The following is a 14,071-nucleotide window of genomic DNA, read 5'->3' as shown; positions in this document are numbered from 1 at the left end:
CGGTCGCCGGCGCCATCTGCCCCGCCTAGGACCTCCGGATCCTCCCCGTCGCCCTGGCTCATCGGCTCTCCGCCTCGGGCTCCTCCACCACCTGCTCTGCAGCCGTTGGTCGGCCCCCTGGAGTCGGCGGCCATTCCTCCTCCATGACTCTGAGGCCGTGACGTCAGTCAAGGTGTGTGAGCCGGCAACAACGCCTGCCACGAGAGAGAAAGCCATGGACGGTGTGAGCGCGGAGAGGAGCTCCGCCTCCTGCACCGTGGCTGAGGGTGAGCTGAGTATGGCGGGGCGAAAGTGCCAAAAGGACAAGGAAAGGGTTCCAGTTTTGCCCCTGTGACCCAGTTTCTTCCTCATGTTGATTGTGTTAATTTGATTCCAGGTGTGTCTTGTTCCTCCCCAATTATCCCCAATTTAAATTATATATTTAAAAGCCCTAGTCCTTTCTGTTCTTGTTTGTCGGGTCTACTTATTGAATGCCCTCCTTGTTCTCGGTTTTCCTGTGGATTATTAAAGTCTGTGTTATTCAAGTACTCCTCGTTTCCTCATTCCTTGCTCCCCGAGTGAATTGTGACAGATCCGCAGAAGAAAAATGAATGTGCTCAACAATTTGGGATTAAGTGGGTTTACAATAATGATCTGAACAAACCGCTAGAGATTTTAGAGCCAAACTATATGATCAGAATATCATTTTTTGACTTGAACCAGTAAGCAGCAAACTAGTAGTGACTACCAAAAACACCCTAGAAATCACTTAGCCCTGGAAGGCATCCAAAACACCCTCACATCGTAGGCGAACATCAGAAAAAGTCAAAACTATCATTTTAACAGAGAAGCCTACATTAATCAATGTTGCCTAAGACTATAAAGTGTTGGAACAACTTATCGTTTGATCAACTAAACTAAATCGTTCCTCCAAAACCAGCATCAAAGACTCGCTGCTGTTTGTTTCTGGCCATGTTATCATTATTTCAGCTGGAAATCTCCAGGGCGAGGTGGACTACGTGTCCGGCTGGATTTGTCGCTGCAGAGCAGATCCAGTAGAAAGCAGGGCTCCCATTTGAGCAGCACTGGGGTTCCCTGTCCCCTGAGGCCTCGCTCTGACCGCTCCGAGCCGCTGGAGAAGAGCCAGCTCACACCGAGGTGTCCGCTTTCTGCTCTGTCTGCCTCGGCTAACACAGAAATGTACGTAATACACCAGAGACAGTGCACCTTTAGTTATAGAGATCATATATAACCAGGGCTAGTCTTGTGTAACACAAAATGAAATTGTATTGTATGGAACGTTTCAGACGGGGGCATGAATTGTGCATGACTTCTCTCCACTGCATCTCATTAAGAGGGAGTCAGGTTATCTATATCAAAGACCCGTCACTCCGCTCATAGCAGCAGTTCACAGGTCGCTTCAATAGTAAAGTTCACAACAGCGGGGTAATTTGCAGGTTGAGTTGCAGGGATCAAAAGGCTGTGACATCTCTAAAATAGCATGTCTGAACATGTTCAAGCAAAGAAAGGAAAGAAGAGCATCCTCTTGTCTGAGTCTTTCATTCTCATTTAATGTTTGCTTCAAGGCATCTCTTCCACTTTGGGCTGTGTGCTCTTTTAGAAAATAACTTCTACTAAAAAAACAAGAGTTTTTTGTGAAACAATACCTGCATTGCAGAAGAATTCTGTCATTTTTCTGAAACATCGTTTTCTCCACATATCAAATTGCATGTCATGTGGAAATGGTGGAAATGACAGTGATGAAAATGACATTTTAAAAACTTTTGGAATAAAAAACCTGACTCCTTTGTGTGGCTAAAAACAATTTCACTGCTTGCATTTAACAATTTAAAAAAAATACATCTCATATTTCACGTTAAGCTCTTTACTAACACTGTTGTTTCCTTAGTGTAACCAAGTATACTAACTTATTAATAAAACAATTAATTGTTGATAAAACTTTCATGAAGGGAAACTGTTAGTCATCATGTATGCCGCAAACAGTTAACTTGTGCAAAACCATTATTTAAAAAAAGGTCTGGGAGAAGGGTAAAACAAAAAATTAGTAAGTAAATAAATAAATACAGTTGTAAATAGATAAATGTAATTGCAAATAAATAACTAACAAACTAAATAAATAAATAAATATCATTGTAAGTAAATAAAACGTCATTGCAAATAAATAAATAAATGTCATTGCAAAAACTCTCCAAAACTGTCCAGTGTGATCTGAAAATAAAATAAAATAAAATAAAATAAAATAAAATAAAATAAAATGTTTGTTTTAATAAAAATCAACCCCTGGAAAAAATAACTGTGCCTCAAATATACTGAAACACCCATTAACATCGATTCAACTCAATCTTCATGCACACTGGGATTTACCTCTCACGATGATGCAGACGACAGGCTCTAATGATAAAATGATGATCTTTAAATTTAATTCTGCAGTGGTACCATCATTCTTTCTAAATTTATGCCTGCTCTGATTAACGTAACCATATGATGACAGTCTCAAAACACAACATCAAAGAATTCCTCGTCTAAGCATGCCAAAGACCCGGAATAACCTCTGCTGTCTTCTTCAGCATAAACTGCAGTCACTTCCAAGACACTCTGGAGAGATTCTTCAAGAGGAGTGCTGATCCAGAGTGCCATACACAGTGACAGAGGGATAAGGAGTAAGGCCTTCCCCAGAGAGAGGGACATTCTGCAGATAAGCTACTGAAAGGAGAAAGATATTGCCATGTGGTTTGTTGTGATATCGAGCACACGGTGATATCAGCGATGTTTGCCGGTATAAATGAAAATGTTTGGAGAGACAATGCATCCTCCACGATGAAGTGTTACGCTGCGGGTGCAGCGATGACCACACACTCAGATTGCGGTGATGTGTTTCCACAACGGGGGATTTGACAGCTTTGTTAGACATGCTAGAACTCCAACTCACCGAGAGCTGGATTGCCGCCGGAGCTTGTCTTGCTTTACCTATACTTTCATTTGGTTTGTAAGGTTCCTGAATAAATCTCCCTGTCTTTTTCTCACATTTCAAATTTCAGTAGTGGAATTTAAAACTACTTCCTTCCGCCACCGATTCAAATATTAAAATCATAGTTTAACAGCTGAGCCCAAGCCTCTGTTACTAATTCAAAAACTAGTAACGAAGGAATGTTGAGTTGCTTCATTGAAAACTTATTGTATTACTGTATTAAAACCTCACAGTATTATGTAGAGTATAATGAGAGAGATACGTCTGATACAGCATTAATTTTTCACCTCAATCTCATATTTACAATAAAACATTACTTTGAATGTATGCCGAGGAAAACGATATCTTTGTCGTACTATCCTTTCATCTGTTACGGGTGATTTCCAATGACAGCGCTGTTCAGTGCATTTGTTATCTGCGTCTTACAAGGTGTTGTTGAAAGTAAAAATAACTTCCTTGTTTACAACCCTGTTTCAGTCTCTTTCAAAATAAAAGTCTTTGCTACTGACTCATAAAGGCAGTCTCTTATCGCCATCTAATGGCGGAAAAATGCAACTAAACACAGACTGCTTCTTAATAGCAAATACTATTATTAAATACAACTATTATTTGCATAAAATAGGCTATTATTTATTGAAAAATACATTTAATAAACACCAACAGCCATTATAAATTTTGCTAAGCAATTCAAAAGTACATAGGCAGTGCTCTGATACAACATTGCATTTAGATAAAATATAAAGCTATGAGACTTTGTCCTCAGCCAAAACTATTTGCTCTGGAACAAATAATAAATTAATGAGACCAAAGACTGCCTGTTAGATTTACCCAAAACGAATATCTCATGTTTAACCACTATAGATACATCAGAGCCAGCGGCAAATTCCAGAAGAACTGATTGAGGCGATGCTGCTCTCAGCGGGTTCATAAATGCTGAACGTCTCCAAAAACGTCAAAGCAAATTTTTAAATAGATGTTATCTTTATAAACATACAGCATATTTGAAGTTTTAAAAAAACTACATTCTCACCTAAAAACATTCAGTGACACAAAAACAGTAGGAATTTTAAAATTATAGTGGGGTTGGTTGTCCGCCAAGACAGTCGCTGTGAGAAATGCCTCAAGCAGAGAGATACAAATGATGAAACAAAATATTACATGGCTGAAAATACCTCTCAGCTATCTGATTCAAGGACCAGAAGTAACTGTTTTGTATAAAATTCATCTCACATTCATAAATTATCAGTTATGATTAAAACCATTACACCTTTACTCAGCACTCTGAGCGTAAACATAAACATAACAGCACCGTAACATGACAACAACATGAAGACCACTGGACACTGAGCGATGAGGAACACACACTCAGTGCTATTTATAAGCATCATTACTGTGTTGTTTAGTGCTGTGAGACTACAGTGATGTTACAGGACACTGAGGGTTTGTAAGCAGATACCGGAAGAAAAAGCTGATGCCAACATAGGAAAACCATATCTCCTCTGTCCTGCTGAGTAAACGGGCCCGAATCCTCTGGAGACCTTCAAGTCCCCTGATGCTGAAGTAGATTCCCCAGAAATCCCAGAGAGACTGCATTCCTGTAATTTCTGAGGGAACCAGTGCATTTACAGCAGTGACATTTCAAAAAAGGAGATCGCTGAGGTGAACATATGGCCGTATGTCAATGTTGCGCCAAGCAAGTAGATTCATACAAAGGCCTCAGGCGGGGTTAAAACACTTTTTACTGATTTATGCATGAACCAGGTCTATTTATAAACCATTTTGGGTCGGCTACAACATGCTAAAGGAAAAGACAGATGATGTTATTGATGCTCTAACCTCTCATTGGTATCTACTTCTTCCATCTCAGGCATCTGGCCAGTGGAACTCAGATTCATGTACCCGTAGATGTGGAGCGGTCCTGCGAAACGAGGAGAAACAGAGGTTACGGTGATGGACCGGTCAAGACACAGCATCTGTTTTAACTCATAAATTATCAGTTTATTTCACGCTGGCTTCATGATTTGCTGTTGTAGTTTTCTCTGTACAGATGACAAAAATAGCTGCTCAATGAAATCGGGTCAGCCTAAATTTAAAAGGAAGGAAAATACATCAGCGGATGATGTGTGTTATCTATTAACCTCGGGATCAATATGAGAGACCGGCCGTAACGTGGCAGGAAAAAAATTTACAACTGTTGTTGAATGTCAAGTGTCGCAGAGGAGGGTAAAATGACATATGAGCTCGGCAGCCTGGTTTTGTGAAAACAAGGAACGTGATAGAAAAGTAAGTCCTTTTCAGGGGCTTAAAAGAGAAGAAAATGAATGCATAGTTTCTAGACCTTTTGACCAATGAATTTGAATGCATTATTCATGACATTTTCAGTTCTAGTACATAAGGATTTAAAAAATTACTTTACAAAGAATGCACTCGAAAAGAGCAAAAATAATTTATATTCACTACAGAAATCTCCATGATATCCCAAGGCCTGGAAATTAAACATAAATGTTTTGTTTTTGCATGGGAACCCTGCTGATAGACTCTCAGTTGTTATTGGTTTAACTTAGATGCTCGACAAACACTGCTGATTGCATGGGCATGGAGAACTCAGAGTTAACGAGTTAAGAGTTTCTTAAAGTCTGTTATGAACTCAACCCCCAGTGCGCCAAACAATAAGTTCAAGGCTTACATAAAAACCTTAATGGCCATATTTAAAACCAAGTTTTACTCTGCATGGTCAAGGTAAATTAGGTCACTTACTGTATTGCATTGTACATTACGATGACACATAATCTCTTGAAAATGAATATAGCCTTTTTCCTGCATTCTCATGTGGCAGGAGGAACAATATAATCTCATTTAAAGGGATAGTTCAACCAAAAATGGAAAGTCTGCCATCATTTATTCAACCTATTAATGTTCCAAACATGACATCTAATTTATGGCATATTTGAACGTGCATAAACACAGAGCAATATCTGAATGTAAAATTTTCATGTGAACAACTTTTAGTCAATTAATCACAAACAGCTGCATAAGTAATACAGAGTATTTTTGGTGCTTTCCCCCACCATTTTTGTAACTCAACCTCATCCATCCCCAATCGCATTCACTGAGTAGGAAAGAGTACCATAAGAGGGTACATTACTGTGGCACATTGAGGCTGTTTTGTTTTTAATGCATGTCAAAAGAGGAGAAGCTGCAGTACACTGAATAAACTGCTTCTGTAAGGAAAATCAACAAACTAAATATTTAGGCCTAAATTAAGGATTTTTATATTTGAATTTCATTTAAAATTTAAAATTTAGAAACGCGATTTCTACCGAGGGACCATTTGTGAATCATAACAAAATAAGCTCTTAAGACTTCACTCAAGTTCCAAGGGCCCTTTGAAAGGTTTGATTCATTCAGCAGGAGAGAGCTCCATGTCAAATGAATCGTCTCCTGTTTTCTTTCACATCTGAAGCAAGGAGATTTGTAACTGCAATAAGTGTCTGGGTTCGGCACATGCACAGACGTATAAATCCATGCTGGCACAATAAGAGCAGCTCTGCAGTTGGGAAGCATGCCCACGTGAAACACACACACATATACACAGACAGAGAGAGTGAGAGGGTCTGGTAAAGGTTTACAGTAAACGTGGCTGGACTGGTGTGATTCTCATCATCATCAGCTCTGCCTGAGAGGAGAATTCCAGCATGAGCCCACCAACATGGATGTTACACCTCCAGACAGGACACAAGTCTCCCGGTTAGTGGCCAGTTAGTCTGTGTTTTACATTCTCCTGATGTGACCATTGACACCCAGAACACTGCAGTGTTTCCTTCCTGAACAAATCTGAACAAATCATTTGAATCAATGATTCAATGATCCATTCATAAAGACAGTCACTTGCTTCCTTCCTAAATGAATCAGCCATTTTAAAGAAATTGTTTGAATTAATGATTTAATTAATCACTCAGTTAGACAGGGACTTTGGTTTTGGTGTCATATTAATTTATCCATAACTAGCCGAAACCAACCAAGGTATGAGCACAAAAACACATGCAGCAAAATATAATTTAATTATCGTTAGCAAAAAATCCCAATATTGAGATATCATTTTTTGTCAATATCGCACACCACTACATACATAAAGAGGATATGAGTTCTGACATAATCTAATAAACATAGACAGACGTGAAGAAATGACTAAAGCTAACAGCACCTGAAAAAGCTGGCCAAATGCCATTAGTTTTAGCACAACACATGTCAAACATACGCCAGAGTCATAAAACACAGACACGGTTTCTTGTAACTAAGAGTCCCTTTCGATTTTTATTTGCTTGCAAGTGACTTCAAAAGCCATTTAAAATGGGAGTGAATTAAATAAACTGGATGCTCATGAAATCTGAAAGCTACAAAATGTGCTTGGCCCACAAGGGGCTTTCTAATCTACTCTAGAGTGCCACATAAAAATGGAGAAGAAAAAAAAACAAACACCGGAATATTCTCAATTCAGCTCCTTTAGAAGCAAATCTTGACATAGTCAATTCAGAAAAGCAGCGCATATCACACAGCACAGTTTAATTAAAATATTACGTGTTTTAACCTTCAAGTAGACACATTCACAAAGGACGTGCAGAAGATGCACAGGATGTTAAATGTTGAGGTGTCATTGCTGCTGCTAAGTGATACCGGCCAAAGAATAAAATTTCACTTTTTTGCAGTGATCAATGTCTTATCTGTATAGATATGCAGGATCATTGTGGTGAAAGTTTTCTTCTGTCTGCCTTTATCCGTCTCTAGTTACACTAGTGGAAGTGCCGGTTTCAGGTGGCATGCCACAGACTCTGGCACATTTTGATATTGCAAGCTGGTGAAAAATGCTAGCTTTATTCTTATTGGCTGAGCACATGTTGATTTTTTTAAAGGAACAGTGACCCTGAAAATTTCAACGTATAGCTTTGTGAGAGTAACAGACCAAAATTCAAGTTGTTACTCAATGAAAATCGTCCTTTTGTCATAATGAGAAAGCAGGTTTGACATCAAACATCATTGGTTCTTGTGTGTCTTGTATGCAGCAGGTTTGAATATGTGCAAATGCCAATATTCTTTTGAGAGCTATAAAGGTAAAAAAAAAATTGTGATGATATGAGAAAGAAAAATAATGACAGAATGTTAATTTCTTTGTTCATCAAACAAGGTATCTAGCACCTGCATATTTATACAACTATCAAATTTTAGATTTGTACTGAAATGAACTGTTTAGAGTAGTGGTCGACCGATATTGTTTTTTTGACAGCCGATGCCAATGCCGATATCTTGGAAAGCAGCGTGGCCGATGGCCGATTTAAAGCCGATATAATTTAATTTATTTTAATTAATGTTTAAGAAATTTGAAATCATTTGAATTGATGTCAAGCGCTGTCAGCACCGTCAAAATAAAAGTCTGTCGCGCCGTCAAAATAAAAGTCCCGCCTCGAACGCATCGGCGAAACAGGAAAACTTATCGGCCGATGCCGATATTTTAAAAATGGCAAATATTGCCCGATATATCGGCCTTGGCGATATATCGGTCGACCACTAGTTTAGAGGGCCCCTTCTGGTCTATGTGGGCGGTTCTTGGCCAGAATAAACTGCAGAACTCATATTTTATGCTACACAAGACTTGGCTGCATGATATAAAGTCAATATGAAACAGGACCTTTCACTCCTTTTTAGGACGACGGCGAACAAGAGGAAGAATGTGAGCACTGTGTGTTCAGGCGCAAGCGCTGTCAGCGCCGTCAAAATAAAAGTCTGTCGCGCCGTCAAAATAAAAGTCCCGCCTCGAACGCATCGGCGAAACAGGAAAACTTATCGGCCGATGCCGATATTTTAAAAATGGCAAATATCGCCCGATATATCGGCCTTGGCGATATATCGGTCGACCACTAGTTTAGAGGGCCCCTTCTGGTCTATGTGGGCGGTTCTTGGCCAGAATAAACTGCAGAACTCATATTTTATGCTACACAAGACTTGGCTGCATGATATAAAGTCAATATGAAACAGGACCTTTCACTCCTTTTTTTCCAAGCAAAACAGGATAGTCAACAAAGAAAAAAATACTCAATTTTAGCTATCAGGAATTGACAGGGTCATGAAATGTAGGTGTTAGTAAGAGGGTTTCATGACGTCAGTTTAAAAGGAAAGTTATTTTGGAGGCAGAGCAAAACATTACATTTTAATAGATGATGAATTTTTATTGGGAACAGTGTGCACCAATTTTTATCTTTAAATATACATGCATCAAAAAATAAAAACTATATAATTTCCACAAAAATATTAAACCACATAAGGTTTAAACATAAACATTAAAGGCATAAACATAAGAATTTTTTTCTTTGAGCAGCAAATCAGCATATTACAATGATTTCTGAAGGATCAGGTGACAGTGAAGACTGGAGTGATTATGATGAAAATTCAGCTTTGCAACAGGGATAAATTATATTTTAAAATATAACCAAATAGAAAACAGTTATTTGAAATTGTAATCATTTTTAACATTATTACAGTTTTTTCTATATTTTTGATCAAATAACTGCAGCCTTGGTGAGCAGAAGAGACTTGCAAAAACAAAGTATTTTACAGATCCCATTATATTTTTCAATATCAGCCCCAGTTTTTCAAAAAGTACAAGACACTAACCAGAGCAACATACATTCTTTCACGTGGATCACAGATACACGACTTCTCTCAGGTAAACTCAATCTCCTGGCTCAAAATTGAAGGATCTTTTGAATTTGAGGTGCCGACTCAGCCACCCACTGAAAACTGAGAAGGCCTTTCAAACTTTCCTCCATCTCAATAAAACAGGCCTCGCTGAGTCAGCCCTCTCCAGCGGGCAGATTGAATTACCGCTGGAGACCGTCTCCCAGATGTGAGGAGGGTCTCCAGCACCTGAGGTTCTCCCAGTACAGCGCTCTGCGAGTAATGGAGAGAGAAATGAGTGCAGAGAAAAGCTCTCCTTTCCAAATGAGACTCGTCGTTATGCTTGAGGCTGTGTAACGCTCCGAGGAATTTCACATTTCATTTAAATGCAAATTTTGGGTTTAATGATGATCTGGGGCATCTACTCTTTTAAACCCTTGCATCTGCTGATTCTCTGGAACATATTTTTAGTGCCATTCATTTGTCGTTTGTTTGCTCAGATTAAGGCGAGTTGTTCTATATTTTTATTTTTCACCTTAACTTTTGCTTTGTAAATTACTAATTGCTTACAGTTTAATGCCATAACTTGCCATAAATTGGACATTTATAGAAACATTTACAAATGTTTCTCAGAAAAGTCGATTAAATAGCTTGTTTATTTTTTATATCATGTGCTGCATAAGAATCAATGTTTTGTTAAAACACATAGACATGTGTCTGCTCGGGAATTGTTATGTAATATCTTTTTGAAGCCGGTCAATTGTGTTGAGTGTTGTAACGGGAAATGATGGGAGATAAATTTCCCACAATATCAGGTACAACTTAAACTGCACTCAAAAAACACTCAGCATGCTGTCGCTGTTTAGAAGAGGCATATTAAACCCCTCCATGCAGCAATTACTGAGCAGTGACCGCCAGTTCTTTGAATGGTAGGAAAAGAGGCCACTTTAATATCTCAATTATGTCTTCTTGATGCTAGTGAGATCAAATTAAGAGCAAAGGCATCTTCTTTCCCATATTCAATATGTGCATTTACACTATACTTGGCGAAACAACCCAAGGTAGACGTACTAATCTGGGAAAGCGTTCACCTGAGGGAATATCCGATCTGTGCACTTACATGACAGACGCAAATGCATGTACAGTATCTGATTAATATAAGATTTATTTCCACATATGAATAAGGTCTGAAACCGATCTGAGAATGTCAAAATCCATGTGCTTTTTCCTGCTTACATCTGTGCCACACGGGAGGGAAAAAAAATTGGAATAGGGTCACTTGAACCACGTAATGTAAAAGCGGCCAATATGAAAACATTTCACATCAAATACTTCCAAGACCAAATGATTCATTTTGTAGCTCTAAAACTTAGGCTAATGGCAAAAATCCATATAGATAGCTTTAAAATCCACATCCGATAGTTTTTCTGGGTTGCTGTAGAAATATTGTTCCTTGTTAGAGTGTGTTAATTTCAACATTCACAAATAGATTTTTACATTTTAAAGGTACTTCTGTTAACATAAGTTAACGAACTATGAACGCCGTTTCTTTCACATCTCTTATATCACACCGCCGTGCTTTTGCTCGTTTCATTCAAACATTGCTATAATCTTGTGCTTCAGTAAAATGTAAAATGCAAACCGGAGGACTTCACTGTCTGTTAGTAGCTGTGTTTGTCTTGTTGCTAGAAATTGTTTTGTACACTGTAATGTATGTAAGATAAAGAGGTAACATTTTAAAACGCATTTTATGTCCTCATCTTTGTTTATGCTGTGAAAAGCTGTGTAATTAGTAATACGACTGTATATTATTATATTATATATGCCTTAAATATCTATCTTGTCTGAACTTCTAGACTCAAAGCCGTTTGTTAGGAACACTGTTTCTTTGCAGAAGCTTTGCATTTAAAGAGCTAATAACATATTTAATGTCAAAATTATTTAATATTAAATCATTCAAATCAATATTTCATGTCTAATTATTAAATTTTTATTATAATTGTTTCACAAAATAAACACATTCATGGTGATGCAAGACCCCTCTGCTTCACATCGGGGTCCTGATCACCCTGTCTGGGTTTATTCATGCGATAACAACCGACTGGATATACATTATCCCTTACATTGTATATGAGTATACATAAAAAAGCAATAAATGTTCTGTGAGGGCTTCCATTAGCTATGACTGGAAGTATAAGATGACTCATCCACAGAAAATTTGACCTAGATGAATTGGAACACTTCTTCTGGATTTGAGAAATGTATGTAAATAACTTCAAGTGTGTTAAATCCTCTAAATTTCTGGGCCAAAGATGTATTTAACTGAGAGACATTCAAGTTGATGGGAAATAAAAATGTATTTTCCGGTTTAAACACAACTTTGAAATATTAAGCATTAATATATGACAAAATAAATAGATTATAATAGACCAACAGAATAAGATTTATTATAAATAGAATAAAAGATTTAAAACATCCTCTGCCAGCATATACTAAAACAAGGACATTATGTTTATGGGAAATAAATACAGTGCAGTGCTACTTACCAACTATATATTAGGTATAAAAATGGCCTGTCAAAAGCAAACAGTAGCACAGCTGAACTTTAAGGTAATTTCTCCAGTCTGAGATTAAATACGACTTCAACGTATCTTCCTAGTAAAGTCCAGATAGGGCACACATCTCTGCCTTAAAAAGACTTTTATCAGACATTCAGCATGTAATCTTGGTAAATTAGCCAGTAACACTCTGGTGATTTCACAGATTTCTACAGAGGCCTGTAAATAGCCCTGACTTGTGCCAAAATCAAGTCATTTCTCTGAGAACAATATAGTTACCGTGTCTAATTCAATAGTGGATGCCATGGTTTTACAATCTTAACACCCCCTGGTATTTTACGACCAATTGCCGCCCGTCTGGGTTCCTTGATGTGTCAGAGGCTGAGAGCAGAGTCCAAGGACTCCCATACTGTGTAGCGTTTCCTTTGCGCAAACCACCGTCACTGACCACACACTCTGCTGTAGGCCACGATATTATCAAAAACACAACCACTGGCTGCGTTTCAAAATACTACCAACCTAGAGAACATACATGGGCATTAAAGATATATTTGAATTGTTCTGACAGCACTTTTGAAGCAAGTAGGGTGGAATCGTGGAATCCAGTCATAAAAGTATAATTCATCGTAGTGTATAATGCAAATTATCACAGAATTTGGCCAATTTTGGATGAATAAATCAAAAGTAGGGCTGTACACTTAATCTAATGGTGATTTGGATTAGTATCTGTGAATAACACAACAATGCAAACACTATTGAAATATGAAGTCTGCATATTCTGTGTCTGTGTGAATGAATGCCGCAGTTTCGTCTTCTTCACACACTTCACGCGTGACACTCGTGGTGTTTTCAGTGTCTGCTGTCTCACCATATATGAAGACAGTCCATGAACTTCATATCTAGAGCTGATCTGAGAGTCACTACATGGGCATTTCATCATTTCATTTGAGAAAAACTATCGTCATTTTAAATACTGCACACAGAAACTTCACAACAACCTGTCAAAATAAATGTTCAGAAATTGTAACAGAAATACATTGCTATTGTACAGTAGTATGTACTTCTCAAAATAATAATAATAATAATAATTATTATTGTTATTATTAAAACTTTGTTTTTTTAGTTTTTAAGGAATAATCTGTTTTACAATTTTCCTGTTTTAATTTTAACTGTAAACCTGTAAAGTTTTGTTGTGCAAAACTTTGTCTTCCAAAGATGTTCATTTGTTTCCATTTTAAAAGATGTACTTATTTAAAAATATATATATTTTTAGTATTTTTTTTGCCTCATTTGACCTCAGATTCTATAATAAATTTGTTTTGAATCATAAATTCTGAAAAATCTGAAAAAAAAAAAACATTTCAGAGGGCCCTTTTATTATTTAAAAATTATGTTGTTTTTCAGTTTCAGTTAATTAGACTTGATTCACTTTATTCAACTGATTGATTATGAAAATTGAATTAAAATGGAATCCAGAAGAACTAAAAAGTAAGACACAAAATTTGTAAAAAATGAAATGGAATTTGGAAAAAAAATCAAATTAATTTCATAGGGCCTTAAGTAGTTTTGTTAAACCTTTAATAAATTGTTGTTAATATGTATACGTTTCATGATTTTAATGAATTAGACATGTTTTTTAAATACTAAAATTAAATGGAACATTTTCTCACTGGAGTCCAGAAAAATTTAAATGGAAAAACATAATTGGAAAAAAAAAAAATTTTATTTAGGAAAAAAATTAATGGAAATTGGGAAAAAATAAAACTAATTTCAAAGTACCCTATTCAAGCCTAGTGAGCAGGGGCGTAGCCATCTTTTCAGAAGTGAGGGGGTCAGAAATTTTATATATATATATATATATATATATATATATAAA

At 37.1% G+C, this 14,071-nt stretch overlaps 1 protein-coding gene across 1 annotated transcript in view; it reads right to left on the bottom strand.

The window, feature by feature from the left end:
• LOC107741092 (5-hydroxytryptamine receptor 4-like) overlaps positions 1 to 14,071 on the bottom strand; it is a 125,225-nt gene that overhangs the window by 100,975 nt on the left and 10,179 nt on the right. The window contains exon 2 of the mRNA XM_016553685.1: positions 4,805 to 4,886. Coding sequence (XP_016409171.1) covers positions 4,805 to 4,886 — 82 coding nt within the window. The remainder of the gene's footprint in view (positions 1 to 4,804; positions 4,887 to 14,071) is intronic.

The sequence above is a fragment of the Sinocyclocheilus rhinocerous genome, unplaced genomic scaffold (genome assembly GCF_001515625.1).
Source record: "Sinocyclocheilus rhinocerous isolate Xijiao unplaced genomic scaffold, SAMN03320098_v1.1 scaffold44, whole genome shotgun sequence".
NCBI lineage: Eukaryota > Metazoa > Chordata > Actinopteri > Cypriniformes > Cyprinidae > Sinocyclocheilus > Sinocyclocheilus rhinocerous.
Note: the sequence above shows the minus strand (reverse complement) of the source record. Positions and strands in the feature narration are given on the sequence as shown.